At 40.8% G+C, this 15,960-nt stretch overlaps 1 protein-coding gene across 1 annotated transcript; it reads right to left on the bottom strand.

Moving 5' to 3' along the window:
- Positions 1-5,038: 5,038 nt before the first annotated feature.
- Positions 5,039-11,535, bottom strand: TRMT9B (tRNA methyltransferase 9B (putative)). Its single transcript, XM_070948977.1, has 3 exons — positions 11,382-11,535; positions 8,871-9,044; positions 5,039-6,063 (listed from the first exon to the last, which is right to left on the bottom strand). Exons 1-3 carry the CDS (start codon positions 11,533-11,535, stop codon positions 5,039-5,041), a joined length of 1,353 nt encoding a protein of 450 aa, XP_070805078.1.
- Between the last annotated feature and the right edge of the window lie 4,425 nt (positions 11,536-15,960).

Below are 15,960 nucleotides of genomic sequence, written 5' to 3'. Positions count from 1 at the left end.
CATGACTCCCCTGCACTCCCACTTTAGCCATCACTGGTATAGAGCCGTGATGGTGAACCTATGGCACTCGTGCCACCTGTGGCACGCGGAGCCGTATCTGTGGCCACGTGAGCATTGCCCTACCTCAACTCCAGCGCATTTTTGGGCCTTTCGGGCCCACCGGAAGTTGGGAAGTTTCCGGCCTCCAGGGGGTGGGGAAGGCTGTTTTCACCCTCCCCAGGCTCCTAGAAAGCCCCTGGAGCCTGGGGAGGGTGAAAAACAGGCCTACCGGGCCCACCGTGCCATCACATGCCAAAAGCGGGGGGAGTGCGGAGGGGTCACGTGTGCATGTGCAGGGGGCAGGGCGCATTGAATTATGGGTGTGGGCATACGCGCGCACAACCCCCCTGCTCTCCCCCCCACTTTTGGCACGCGACGGCAAAAAGGTTAGCCATCACTGGTATAGCGTATCCCCTGACTAAATGTGTATTAGGGATTCTTTCCTGTTCACTTAAGTATCTGGGAAACTGCCAGGCACTCAACACTTTACAGCTTATTATCCTTATACTATGCCAATTTCTAAAACCCAATGTTCCCCCTCCCCGCTATTTGGGGCTTTTCTGAGTTGCAGGATTTCTGAGTGTTAATAATTTAGATGTGTCCGAACTAAACAATGTGGCATCTAGGGGCCAACTCAAATGGTTTCAAAACAGCAGAACCTGTTTTGAATCAATTTTTTTTTGCTCCAACTGAGCTGATAGGGAGGGAGTAGAAAGGAAATCTGTGATTGTTTTGCATCTGTTCTCCTTTAACAGGTGACGTAGTCAACTCGGTTTTGTTTTCTTGGTTTTGAGGTTAAATGCTTCCGTAACTGGCCAGCTGTGAACAGATCCAAAACATCTTTTTGCTTTGGCACACATATATTGACCAGATTTAATTTTTAAAGTTAGCATGAACAAACAGTAAAACTGAAGTCTTCTCCCATCTTTGGATCCCCATGTTTGACTTGTAACATGCAATTAATCTACCCAAGTAACAGGTACACAACAGGGATGCTATTCAGCAGGTTCTGACAGGTTCTGGAGAACCGGTAGCGGAAATTTTGAGTAGTTCGGAGAACTGGCAAATATCACCTCTGGCTGGCTGGCCCCAGAGTGGGATGGGGATTTTGCAGTATTCTTCCCCTGGAGTGGGGAGGGAATGGGGATTTTGCAATATCCTTCCCCTGGAGTGGGGAGGGAATGGGGATTTTGCAGTATCCTTCCCCTGGAGTGGGGTGGGAATGGAGATTTTGCAGTATCCTTCCCCTGCCACGCCCACCAAGCCACACCATGCCCACCAAGCCATGCCCACAGAACCGGTAGTAAAAAAAATCGAATCACAGCACTATTATTTATGTAGTTCCATTGATTGTGCTCCAAGTAGAGTTTTCTTTAACATGTTCAATTGTGATGTAGAAGTAGGGGGAAATAACCCACTGCAATGATGCCTCAAAAACAAGGCATGTTCTAATGGAATTCTACTCAGAGAAAAAAAAATGACATGACTTGGATTTTTTTAAAAAAATGCAGGAAGATAGGTTACTATGAGGAAGAAAACACAATAATGAATGGCAGTGCAATCTTCAAGATCCAACAAAGCCTTTCAAAATTCTACAAAATCGATTTTGTAGAATAAATAAAATGGTCTCATACCACCTAGCCAAGCCTGATCATCTGACCTTGAAAAAGCCAAGCATAATAGTGAGGACCTAGGTGAGAGCCTGTCATGAAATCCCTGAATTCTACCCTAGATTGGTGATTTGATAAAACATCCAACAGAAGGCAATGATGAACCACTTTCTTGCCCTCGCCAGGAATGGAACTCAATTCAAAACCTTCCTTTGAAAAAGAATATGGATAATCTCTCTCAGCTTGTTGTGTGGATGAAAGGTGAGTGAAACTCTGCCAACTGTAGTGTGAGTACAAGACCCAGGCCATTCTGACAAAAAAAACCCAGAATGTAGTAACATTGCTGAGTATAATTCTAGACTCTAGGAGTATCCAACCTCTGCAACTTTAAGACGCGTGGACTTCAACTTCAAGACTTCCCTTGGCTGGGGAATTCTGGGAGCTGGAGTCCACAGGTCTTACGGTTGCCAAGGTTGGACACGCCTAGTCTAGACAAAGCAACCATCATGATGGTTGGAGATCATTGGAGATCACTTCATCCCCCAAACCGCAATTGGTTGGTATCTTTCTTGAAATCAATCAGAGGGTTTCCAGATTATCTGAAATAAGAGACTGGAATGATTACAGATTGGGTGTTTAGCTCATGCCTGCTTCCTTTGAACTGCTTTGCATTCAGACTATTGTCTCAGTTATAACTGAACTGTAAAATACAAAATTTAAAGTTTCAATATTCAGCCTAATTTTGAACTACTCTCTTTTCCCACCCTGTTTTTAACATATGTAGCATCCTGTCTGTTGGAAAATCCTCACGAACTCAATAATGTACAGCCACTTGCCCTTTAAAGCTAACCTCCAGAGTTTTGATTAAAATTAGACACTTTAAGCATCAATTGTGTTTTCAGTTTAACATAAATTGAAGTTTATTCCGAAGAAGTTGGGTTTGTTCTCAATAGAAGTCAAAAAAATATTAATGAATCAGTAATATTACATACCAGAAAGCAATTTAGGGAGTGAGGCTTTCCCCTATTATAAAGGTAGAGGTTATATATTCATTTAATTTATATGCCACCCATTTCACTATCAAGTGACTCTGGTCAGTTTATTGGTTCACCAGAGGGGGGGAAATAGTTCCAATTGAAACTAAAACTGTATTTGTAAACCTCTATTTATCTTTCCTTTGAATTAGAATGTTCATCATCTTTACCCAGGAGGAAAAAAAAAACATTCTATTTGAAACAACAACCTTCCAAAGAAACAATTATTTTCAAAGGGTACAAAATTCCAGTATTAAACTAAGGTGTTAGGAACTGCTTATCTGTAATTAATGTTCTTATATATCAGATAAAATCGGGTGTTATCTGATGACATGCTATCAGATAACATTTTTTTAAAAAAATCAGTAGTTTTATCCTGTGAATTTAAATAACTGGTTTAAGTTACTAGATAGTTCATCAAGACCTCATATGAAACAGATTTTTTTTTCTTTTTTTCAGATTAACTTGTTATTGAATACACTGAAGGAGCAGGTGCAACAACTAAATCTAAAATAGACATTCAGTGATAACGGTTTGGATATTCTAAGACACAGTTAATTCACTGCAAGGAAAGACACTGTTTGAGCATAATACTAAACAATGATTTAGGGATACAGGCACAGAATTGTTTCTTCCTCTAGCTCTAATTTTTTCAGTTGGCATCACAGGGAAGATGGGAAATTTTTTACTTCCACTTTTAGGTAGCAGAATTTAAGCCAAAGTGGTTGGCACTAAAAGTAAGGTTTGGGAAAACAATGATGATAGAATATGGCTTGAAGTCGATTCGTTTCATTAAATCCTACTGAAAGCTAATCACAGCTTATGTAGGTTTGGAAACACAAAGAAAATTGTCACTGAATGAGGCCTATGGAAAATTTAAGTTTTCGGAGTGTTTGAAATATTGCTGCTCATCCAATAACACGTTAGACCAGGGGTCTCCAACCTGGGCAACTTTTAAGACTTGTGGACTTCAATTCCCAGAGTTCCTCAGCAAGCTGGCTGAGGAACTCTGGGAGTTGAAGTCCACAAGTCTTTAAGTTGCCAAGATTGGAGACCCCTGCTTTAGACAGAAACATTCACCAAATTTGCTCAGATCTCATATAGCAGCCATAATTAGGACCAGCAACTTGGTCCTTCTGGCAGTGACGTCACGCTGTTGCGGGGGTGAACGAGTGGGGCTCCTTCGTTTATACCCGATTTTCCATAAAGTTATTTTTTCATCACCATCATAACTGAACTCTTGTTAAACGGGGACTATCTATGGCTGTTTTGAAACTCCAGTTACAGATTAGAAATCACATTCTTGCTGAATATTTGCAATCAGCAACTCTTCTACAGAGATTAATTGCTTGTTTTTCCTGCAGATATTTTCTGGACAGTTCTTTTTGCTCTCTTTTGGTATCTGGGCCTTTTCTGCCTCACCTCTTTAAAAATTCCACAGGAAGTAGCTTTCATTTTTTTTAGTGCACTTTTGCACTGTTAGTTCTCTGCAGTCTATTTAGATAGTAAGATTTCTTTAAAAAAGCATTTTAAAAATTAAAGGTGTATTACACCAAATTCCTGATCAAAAAAAGTTCAAGAGGGTAAACCACAAGCACAAATTGTACTGCCATTTCATTGGGAAGATACTACAGGTAATCGTCAACTTAAAAACAGTTCATTTAATGACCATTGAAAGTTACAATGGCGCTGAAAAAAGTGATTTACAACCGTTTTTCACACTTATGATGGTTTGCAGCATCCCCATGGAGACATGATCAGAATTCAGATGCTTGGCAACTGATTCATACTTATGATGGGCGCAGTGTCCCAGGGTGACATAATCCTCTTTTGCAACCACCTGACACGCAAAGTCAATGGGGGAAAGCCAGATTCACTTACTAGTTTAACAACCACAGTGACTTAATGGCTGAGGCAAGAAAGGTCATAGAACGGGGCAAAATTCACTTAACAAATGTTTTACTTAGCAACAGAAATATTGGGCTCAATTGTGGTTGTAAGTCGAGGACTACCTGTATTTTCAGGGGATGGGGAAGGAGGGGGAATGAAGAAATGTCTCCTTCCTTCGCTTGTAAAAAGTTTTATTTATAAAATGCTTAAAAAAACCCAAAACACCTCACTCCCAAATTTCCTAAAAAGCAACTGAGGATGGATATTTGTAAAAAAAAAAAAAGAAGAAGAAGAAAGAAAGAAAAAAGAAAAAGAAAAGCTTGTTTTTCAACGAACTGTTAAGTGCTATTCTTTCATAGTGGCATCTTCGTATTCAAACTGTACCAGTGCACACAGAATAGGTGATTAAAAGGCTGGCAAAATGTATAACGTTCCTTCGATCGCAGCTTCGGAAAGCCTAACTTTTCAGCTGTTGCATATTGTTTTCTTCACAATAATGCACCAGTTACCATGGTCATAGCTTGAACTTACTATGCGAACCTCAGGAACGTTTTCTTCCAGCAGAGAGCACAGCTCTCCTTCGCGAAAAACATGGTAATAGCGCATAAAGGCTCTGGCGTCCTGTCCATTAACCGCACAGTCTCCTACCGCCACCGCTGATTCTACCACAGACTCGCTAGAGCTAACGGATGAAATCCTTTTGAAGGGTTTTCCTGCAAAGGAGTGACTATTGCTTTGATGGCTACAGCTATTCTTGACGTTTTCCACAGAACTCCTTAGAAACGAGGTTTCCCCGTTACGGTGTTGGACTAAGGTAGCCGGCTCCCCGTCAAAATCCCTCAGGGACCCTGAAGCTGCCAGCCACTGGATTTGTTTACAGGCCACACACTTTGTAAACACGTCGTCATAGTGATCTAGCTGTCGTCCCTCCAGCAGTGCTGAGTGACACCCTAAGTCTACGCTGCAGTGCCTGAGGGGCTGAACAGAAATGGCGTTGCTTGTCCACCCCACCACATCCTTCAAGGGTTCCATCTTTTCGTTTTGCTTTCTTAAGGCAGACTCGTCAAGAGATCGGGAGGAAAACCAGGAACGAAAAGATCTCCCCAGGGCACCATAAAATCTTTTTTCTTCGTCTTCAGAAATTTTCACACAGCAGGATCCAGAGAGGCAGTTACCCAATCTCAGAGGGGGGTTCTGATCAAGGGGAGCAGGCTGGCAGCATTTTGAACTCATCGGGGGTTTTGAGTGCGTCGTCTGAGATTCTATAGGGGGTGCAGTATCCGTTTTAGGCCTGGGTTTATTGGATTCTGAAAGCAAACGGGAACACAAGGCTTTGTTCCAAGGAACAAATACATCCTGTTTCTCAAAATGTCGGGTTTTTTGCTCCATAGCCCAGACGTAAATCATCATTTGGCCACCTGGTACCAGCACCCTGACCATTTCTTGGATCGCCTGGATTCGTCTTTGTTTTGTGGAGAAATGATGAATCACTGAAAAAAGAAGAGGAAACGTGTTCGTTAGGGATATGCATATCTTAAATTAAATGTCTTTATAATCATGCAATCGAGGCATTGTTCATTAGGAAGCATTTTCGGTATTTTCAAAATTAATTTTTGGTTCTACGATGTTGCATGATAAAAAGGAAGAATAACCTTGACCACTATTAGAGGGCAAAAAAATAATAACCAACTCATAAAATATGTTTAATTCTTCTATTTTCGGTTTATAGGAGATCTACAGAAATGCCGCTATGGACTAGACTGGGAACTTAAAAAAAAAAAAAGGAGAAAGAAAAGAAAACTGTAAGAAGATAATAGCATATGGCTTCCATTTGTTACCAGTAGCAACACTAGCAACAGCAATACTACTATTAATATTATTACAAAAATATTAATAATACACCATTGGCATAGATAAAATCACTATCAGTCAATTGCAGAAGGCAGCTTTACTTGGAACAGCTTACATCCTGCAATGGTACCTTTAACACCATCAAATAAGAACATCTGCCTGTCTCAAGTCCTTGGGAAAAACTCGATAGGTGGATAAAAATGCCAGATCCAGTCAAAACATCTGGCTGACTGTGTGACTAACTATAATAATAATATTACTGGTATGTCTGTGTAGTTACCAGAGCAAGCTTGAATCAAAAGAGACTTCATCTTTTTAAACTTTTTTTTAATTAAAATTTTAAAAGATTATCATTTTTTGAAAAAATGGTACCTATTAATATGTGATATTGTATATATACAAAATAGCTACATATGTATGAATCTGTTGTAATAAAAACTATATAGAGGAAACCAATTGTATAGAAAAACCTTTAGGGTGAAAAAAGATTCATGTTAAACTAATGGAAAAATGAAAATGAAACTAAATAAAATAAACTTTAAACAGGAAACTAAACTAAACTAAAAACATACACATGCAAAATACATCTCAATTATATTAAAAGTTTAAAATTCAGGCTATGGGAATGATTTAATTCTCTTAAATTTTATCATCACCTCTTCATTTTGGAACAAAGCACTGAACATACTGGTAGATACTATACATTGATACAGAACCTTATTATCCTGTCTTTCTTGCCTCTTTTTCATTGCAAAGCTAATTCAAAGGCTGATCTTGGTAGTACAGTGGTTTAAAGCACCCTGTTATTAACACAGCTGCCTGCAATTACTGCAGGTTCGAATCTTACCAGGCTCAAGGTTGACTCAGCCTTCCATCCTTTCTAAGGTAGGTTAAATGAGGACCCAGTTTGTGGGGGCAATAAGCTGACTTTGTATAAAATATACAAAAGTATGAAGGCTATTGCTTAACGCATTGTAAGCCGCCCTGAGTCTCCGGAGAAGGGCGGCATATAAATCAAATTAAAAAAAAAAAAGGGAAGACTTCATGTCACCTATTTTCTGAGATTTTACCTGATAGCAATAGCACTTAGACTATATACACTTCACAGTGCTTTTTTATAGCCCTCTCTAAGCAGTTTACAGAGTCAACCTATTGCCCCCAACAATCTAGGTCCTCATTTTACTGACCTCACAAAGATGGAAGGCTGAGTCAACCTTGAGCCGGTCAGAATTGAACTGCTGGCAGTGGGCAGAGTTAGCCTGCAATGCTGCATTCTAACCACTGTGCCACCACGGTTCAGCTGGCCATGTCTAATGCACTTTTCATCTTTGCAGATGCCAGTTTTTATGGGGCGAAAATGCATATTGTAGCTTAGATTCCTTAACAACCTTTTTTTCCCTTTGTCAGGGATAACCCATTTTCCCACTCCCCACGTTTTCTCATTTTCCCATGTTGTTGCAGCTTTACAATTAAAGCTGTTTCTAATTCAGTTCTGCCCGCTATGTACCCAGGCAGTTCACCTTTTTAATTTACTGATATATCACACTCTCTAATCAACAAAGCATTGCATCCTCTTGCTCCTTCCAAACCCAAGCAAATTATTCTGTGCCCCCTCCCGATTTCTAAGCATAGGGGAATCATTTTATGGATGTTTATTTTGCAAGATTGTGAGTTTGCTTATACCTAAATAAGATCAGTTTAAAAAGACTGGTATTAAAATGAAGAGAAACATTGTCAGAGTATATTCATGAACTGGAATAGGACATAGCAACAAGGTCAGCCAAGGTCTGGGGGCTGTTTCCTGATTCAGACAGCAAGGAGCCTGGGCGTGGCTTAACTGTTCTGTATATAAGCTTGAAGGCACTAGCTTCTCCCTCCTCCATTTTGCCTTCTCCATTTTGTGCTTCCATTTTGCGCTGTGTTTGTACTTGCTATTTCTCTTCTCTACAACGTGGAAAAACGTACAAGGGCATTGTACACCTTGTGTGTTGTTATGTATATAAAGACATTTGAATCCTGTTTAATAGTCTGCTTTTGTGTGCTGCAAAAAACTTTGACAAACATTCCTGCTTAAAATTTCCAAACATCAGTTCTTTTCAGCCTACTGGGATTGGGCACTTTTTTCAACTGGAAATTCCGGGTAGGATGTTTCCCTGGATGTTCTCTCAATGGGGAAAAAATTGACTGATTCATAAATTAGCTACCCAGAGAAAATGACATCCTCAGAATATTCTTTGGGGGTTTTTTTCCTCAGTAACCATGCACCTTCTTGGTTTTTCAAGAATGTTTATATAAAACCCCTGAATTGGACTGACAAAAAGCCTGACTTCCTATTATCTAATCTTCCTATAATAAGTAAATTAGGAAATATTAATGTAGTGTCATGTGGTGCATATCGAAAGTGTTTCCTCCTATGTCAGCTGTCCAGGCCATTAAAATCTCTTACCTCCCACGGAGATGATGGCGTTGAAGCACAAATCCCGAAAAGGGAGGTGTAGGTTATCACAGATCATAACTTCACAGCCTTTATTTCTTGCAATCTCGATTAAGGGGCCACAATAATCGCATCCAAGATTATACACTAGGTGGTTGACATCAAGATATTTTCCAGTCCCACAACCTTAAACCAAACAAAAAGAGAATTTTTATGTGAGATTGATTGCTTTCATTTGTGGTACAAGAAGAAACCAAGAAATCAGAAAGATGATGACCATGGCCAACACAACAGAGTCTACTTAGCTCCCCTGAACATCTTTAAACCTAAAACTTGGGCAGTTGTCCCAGGACTTCTTCTTCACTTTCATTTGAACATCAGGAATAATGATGGGTTTTCTAATTTGGGGGGGATGCTGGGAAAGAACTTAGACACCCCTCCCTGCTGGAAATGGACTGGAGTCTTGCCAATAAACAGGAGGCCTGACAGACATTCAACAACAGGGTTGTTTTGGATTGGTTTCCATCATCAGATCTCTCTGTGTGCTCTGTGTGAAGAATGTAGGGTTCAAAAATGGACCCTCAAGACAAAGGAGGAAGGATGTTAAATGATTTTTACTTCTACTCCTCAAGGAGAGAAACATTCCTGTGCTTTAGACAACGTAGATCCTATATGATCTAAAGCAGGGGTCTCCAACCTTGGCAACTTTAAGGCTTGTGGACTTCAACTCCCAGAGTTCCTCAGCCAGCAAGGAATTCTGGGAATTGAAGTCCACAAGCCTTAAAGTTGCCAAGGTTGGAGACCCCTGATCTAAAGTACATACAGATAAAAAGTTCATTTCCTCAGAGAGAATTCGAACCATTCTGGCTTTCTATATCTGAGGAGATCAAATAAGAAAAACTAGTCAACTAATACCAATGGTGAAATGTAAAATTTGTTACTACCGGTTCTGTGGGCATGGCTTGGTGGGAGGTAATGTGACTGGGTGGGCATGGCCAAGTTTTTTTTTTTTTTTACTTTTTTAAAGCATTTTTTTACAACCTATTTGGGCAAATAGGTTGTAAAAGAATGCTTTTAAAAGGTTAAAAAAAGGGCTCCAATGGCGGCACAGCTGTGATCGTCGGGGCCTTTTTTTTTTTAACTTTTTAAAAGTAAATATACATATTAAATATAAATAAATTTAATAAATTTAATATAATATTATAATATAATTATAATATAATATAAATTTAATATAAATATTAAATATACAAAAGTATGAAGGCTATTGCTTAACGCACTGTAAGCCGCCCTGAGTCTCCGGAGAAGGGCGGCATATAAATCAAATTTTTAAAAAAAAAGCATTTTTAACAACCTGTTCTGGAGAACCGGTAGTAAAAAAAATGCTAAAAAAGTAAAAAAAAAAAAAAAGGGTCTGACAATAGTGCGTCGCTCAGCTGATTGTTGGAACTTTTTTTTTAACATTTTTTACTACCGGTTTGGGCAAACCGGACCGAACCGGGAGCATTTCACCCTGACTAATACCTACCTTCTGGTGATCAATATCATTCAGAACAAGGAATTAAGAAGTTTTTCCAATCATTCTCCTACCCACATCCTGTTCTGTCCCCTCCCACGAGTGGCCTTGCAAAGGCTCAAATAGCCCGGCAGTAACAAACGCAGGCTAGAGAGACTGAAGCTGGCCCTTTAACAAATTAAAATCTTTTAATTGGGGAATTTTATGAGCAAGGGGTTTTAAATTGGAGAAGCCAAAGATAATTTAATTTCGTTTTAATGTATTTTAATATTTGTATTGTGTGTTTTTAATTTTGACTGTTCACCGCCCCGAGTCCTTCGGGAGAGGGGGCGGTATAAAAATTTAATAAATAAATAAATAAATAAATAAATAGTTCTCTTCCAAAGCGTATATCAGTCCAATAGTTACCAGGCAATGTTCCAAAGGTCTTGGCAGACGGCCAGCAGGCTAATGCAGGAATGCAGACTCTTTTATCAAAAACTCCAAACTAACAGCTGTAACTCCACTGCATCCAAAACGCCAACAAATTGTTCACCATGCCTTTCCAGTCACACCCCTTTTCTACTTTGTAGGGTGTGGCCCTATGTCTCCTGACCACACCTCTTGGGACGTGGCAATAGCTGTTCTCTACGACGTCTCCTACATCTCTCTCTTGCATCCAATAGGGGCTCCCCCTCGTCGTTACTGGCCTCTGTTTCCTCCTCAATTTGGCTGGGGTCCATAGGCACATCAGCAACTGTCAGTTCTTGCTGACTCACCAGTGAAGACGGCCCCTCCGGCACATAGCTCGTGACAGCTTCCTCCTCCTCCATATCATCCTCCGAATCAGTATGCGAAGATAAATCAGCCTCCGGGGCCAGGGTCACAACACATCCCAACCTGCCATTCTGCCTATGCGCTCTTCATACAGTTGTGATTCTCTTGTCATTTCTTTTCCTCCATCTCATTCAGAGAGATGGAAGATCTTTATTTTTTTAAAACAACAACAACAACAACCCAGAACTTACCGATATCTGCAATCAGGCTGCCAGGCTTCTGTTCAAGTAAAAACTGCCGGACGCGAGGCCACGCTTTGCCTTGCAAGTCATTGAAATAAGAGGCTGTGCTTTCATAGACTTGATGGACATGCTGCTTTTCCAGCTGGTAGGCCTCATGTTCCATTCTACAAGAAACCAAAGACTGAGTATGTATTAAAATGGCAACAAATCTACAGACTATGATTAATTTCTAGAAACACAGGAATAATAATGGTCAATCCATTATATCAACTTGAGACCCCACGAATTATAGTTTATTGCCCTTCCCTGAATGCAATTGATCCTTTTTTTTCTTTTCTCAAAGGGAACCTAATTGGCCAATTGCAATTTTCATCCCATCTACATCGACTGCATCTTGCAACTGAGCCACCTGACTTGTCCCACTGCAGTCCTGATTTGTCGCTATGCAAGAGGAATGGAGAGGGCCTTGGAAAAAAAACTGGAACTGAGGAGAAACTTCCATAACAGTGAGAACAATTAACCAGTGGAAGGTCTTGCCTTCAGAGGTTGTGGGTGCTTCATCACTGGTGGTTTTTAAGACAAGACTGGACAGCCACTTGACTGAAATGGTATAGGGTCTCCTGCTTGAGGTTAGACTAGAAGACCTCCAAGGTCTCTTCCAGCACTATTCTGTAAACTGATTATATTATTATAGTCTACTCTATATTAATACTATACCCTATATAGGTAAAGGTAAAGGCTCCTCCTCGCACATATATGCTAGTTGTTCCCGACTCTAGGGGGCGGTGCTCATCTCTATTTCAAAGCCGAAGAGCCAGCGCTGTCCGAAGACATCTCCATGGTCATGTGGCTGACATGACTAAATACCAAAGGTGCACGGAACGCTGTTACCTTCCCACCAGTGGTGGAATTCAAATTTTTTTTTTTACTACCAGTTCTGTGGGCATGGCTTGGTGGGTGTGGCAAGGGAAGGATACTGCAAAATCTCCATTCCCTCCCCACTCTTGGGGGAAGGATATTGCAAAATCTCCATTCCCACCCCACTCTGGGGCCAGCCAGAGGTGGTATTTGTCGGTTCCCCGAACTACTCAAAATTTCCGCTACCAGTTCTCCAGAACTTGTCAGAACGTGCTGAATAGCATCCCTGCTTCCCACTAAAGATGGTCCCTATTTTTCTACTTGCATTTTTATGTGCTTTCGAACTGCTAGGTTGGTAGAAGCTGGGACATGTAATAGGAGCTCACCCCGTTACGCAGCCCTAGGGATTCGAACTGCTGAACTGCCGACCTTTCGATCAACAAGCTCAGTATCCTAGCCATTGAGCCACCACGTCCTTCTTATACCCTATATAGCCAGTCTCAATAAAACAGAGTTCTAATATTTCTTTTCATATCTTTTATAACTTAGTTACGTTGAATAGCTGATAGTGGGGGTTCAATACAAATGAGACTCTTCCAAGCTTTCCTGTAACCCTCGTGAATGGTTCATAAAGAACCATCTAAGTATCCTTTTCTGTGCTCTGGAAATGTTTTCTTCTACTCCCTGGAACAAACTGCTCCTCACATTGAATTCAAACCACTTTAGAGAATTGCCAGCCGATGCCAAAAGTGCATTATATTTTCTTGGCTGAAAATCGAAACCAAAGTCTTCGGTCAAAGCTCAAAGTCAACACAAACTTTTTCTAGGGATTCTTCAATGGTTGACGTGGAAGCCCGAATAAATTCTGGATAAATAGGTAGCATGTGAACTGCGATTCAACAGATATTGAAATAGAAGGTAGCCCTATGCTATTTAGGAACCCCAGATATAAATAATATGCTTAAATAATAGTTTGTATTGCTAAAGGATATGCAGAACTGGTCCGCACATAACACCAAGTCATAATCAGCCATTTTATTTACAGTTTAAGGCAGTGTATGTGGACTTGGTTAATATTCCTTAGATTAAATTATGAATTCAGTCACTGAAGCTCAATTAACACACCATAAGCCGCGGTGGCGCAGTGGTTAGAGTGCAGTACTGCAGGCTACTTCTGCCGATCATCGGCTGCCAGCAATTTGGCAGTTCACATCTCAACAGGCTCAAGGTTGACTCAGCCTTCCAGCCTTCCGAGGTCGGTAAAATGAGGGCCCAGATTGTTGGGGGCAATATGCTGACTCTGTAAACCGCTTAGAGAGGGCTGTAAAGCAGTATAAAGCAGTATATAAGTCTAAGTGCTATTGCTATTGCTATTATCTTTAAACAAAAAAACAAAAACCAGGAGATATCAATCAACATTTTAGACAAGGAAGAGAAGCTTTGAACTCCATCTTTAAAAAAAAGATGGTTTAGTACTTAAGGACCAAACCAGAGAGAAAGGTTTGCATGACCAGTGCGGCAGATCAACTTTCAAATCTACTTGGTCAAAGAGCACAGAAAAGGACGTTCCAAGTAGAGTAACCTACATACTTTTGAATATTTCTAAATTAACAGAGCCCGATTGATTGGGCCAGCTCCCATTTAGAAAAACTTTCTCTATGCCTCTCAGTGTGCATGGCAAGGATATTGGCTTCTGTCACAGACAGTTTGGGCTCCCCTATGATGATGAGATTCTGTATGCTGCACAAGTCAAAATATTTACAAGTGAAAATATTTACAGATCCCTCGCATCCTGGACATAAACTGTTTCAACTCCTACCCTCAAAATGATGCTATAGAGCACTGCACACCAGAACATCTACTTTACTTTTACTTTACTTTTATTTGATTTATATACCGCCCTACTCCCGAAGGACTCATGGCAGTGAACAGTCAACAATAAAATACATACATACAAAATTTAAAAAGCAGAGATAAAATTGAATTAAATAGTTTGGCCCAGACAGATTTAAAACCCCAATCAATTTAAAACAAATTTAAACTTTGAATATTAAAAATACTAAAAAATATTAAAAATATTAAAATGTTTAAAAAGAGGGAGAAAGTTAGGCCAGGCCTGCCTGGTGAAATAAAAAGGTCTTTAGAGCGCGGCGGAAGGTGCGCAGATCCGGGATCCTCCGTATCTCCAGGGGGAGCTCGTTCCAGATAGTAGGTGCCCCCACAGAGAAGGCTCTCCCCCTGGGAGCCACCAGTCGACATTGTTTGGCCGACGGCACCCGGAGGAGCCCCTCTCTATGAGAGCGTACCGGCCGGTGAGAGGCTATTGGTGGTAGTAGGCGGTCCCGCAAGTACCCAGGTCCTGAGCCATGGAGCGCTTTAAAGGTGATAACCAAAACCTTGAAGCGCACCCGGAAGACCACCGGGAACCAGTGCAGCTCACGCAGGAGGGGTGTTACATGGGAACGCCATGTCGCTCCCATTACCACCCACACGGCCACACTCTGCGCCAGTTGGAGCCTCCGGGTGCTCCTCAAGGGGAGCCCCATGTAGAGAGCGTTACAATAGTCCAGACAGAAGGACAGTTTTTCCCGAACGCTATCACTTTGCTAAACAAATAATTCCCTCAACACTGTCAAACCATTCACTAAGGCTGCATTACTATTACTATACTATACTTCTCATCGTTCCTATCACCCATCTCCTTCCACTTATGACTGTATGACTGTAACCTTGTTGCTGGTATCCTTACGATTTATATTGACTGTTTCCCTATGACTATCATTAAGTGTTGTACCTTATGATTCTTGATGAACGTATCTTTGCTTTTATGTACACCGAGAGCGTATGCACCAAGACAAATTCCTTGTGTGTCCAATCACACTTCGCCAATAAAGAATTCTATTCTATACTATTGTCATCTGGCATCACCCATGACATCAGCTGCAAAATAATATCAGCAGTCTGCCCAAAGGACATCACAGTAGGAAGAAAACATAATTTGATCGATAAATTTATTTTTTGATTCCAGTCAGGGATGTGGAAAGAACAAAAGCCACCATCTGGCCGCTGGGGGGGGGGAGGGGGGGCGGGAAATCCACATGAAGCTTTCAGGATATGAGGCTAATTGAATCTGGACTTAAGTCTGCATGGCAGCAATCTTTGCCAGGAGCCACTGCAGGAATTGGTCCAGCTGGAAAGTCAAAGAATGACTGTTGCCTTCTTTCTCTTTTTCTCACACATATCCCTCTATCCCACACGACTTCTAGGTGTTACTACAGGGAAAAAAATCAGCAATGAATTTCCAAAACTTCCGAGACACCTGCAATGATATTATACATTTCGTACTCTTTTCAGAACGGTGGGCCCTGATGTCAGGTTTAATCTTTTTCTAACAATAAAATAAATATGTTCACACAGATTTGCAATTTCCCCACCCGCATACATTCAACACACACCAACTTTTCTCCGTAGGATATTTCTTAAAAACAGTGCAGGAAATCCATTTTTGGGTTGGGCCTATAGAATTTTCAGCTTTCAACATTTGTCACATATTCTATCAAGTTAAATATACGCTGGGGAAGTGCTAACTTAATTAATCCGTTACACTACAATGCTATTGGTTAGCAAAAGAAGGATCAAAGGTTTGTTCCCAAGAGTAACTCAGTAGAGACTGCTTATCTCCTGCTGTAAGTCCAGGTTTGTTCAAACATAGGTAGATATGAACAGTTAT

This window comes from Pituophis catenifer, unplaced genomic scaffold, assembly GCF_029215685.1.
Source record: "Pituophis catenifer annectens isolate HBS135680 unplaced genomic scaffold, rPitCat1.0.hap2 SCAF_8, whole genome shotgun sequence".
Classification (NCBI taxonomy): Eukaryota; Metazoa; Chordata; class Lepidosauria; order Squamata; family Colubridae; genus Pituophis; species Pituophis catenifer.
The sequence above is the reverse complement of the archived record's forward strand: the minus strand, read 5'-3'. Positions and strand labels throughout refer to the sequence as shown.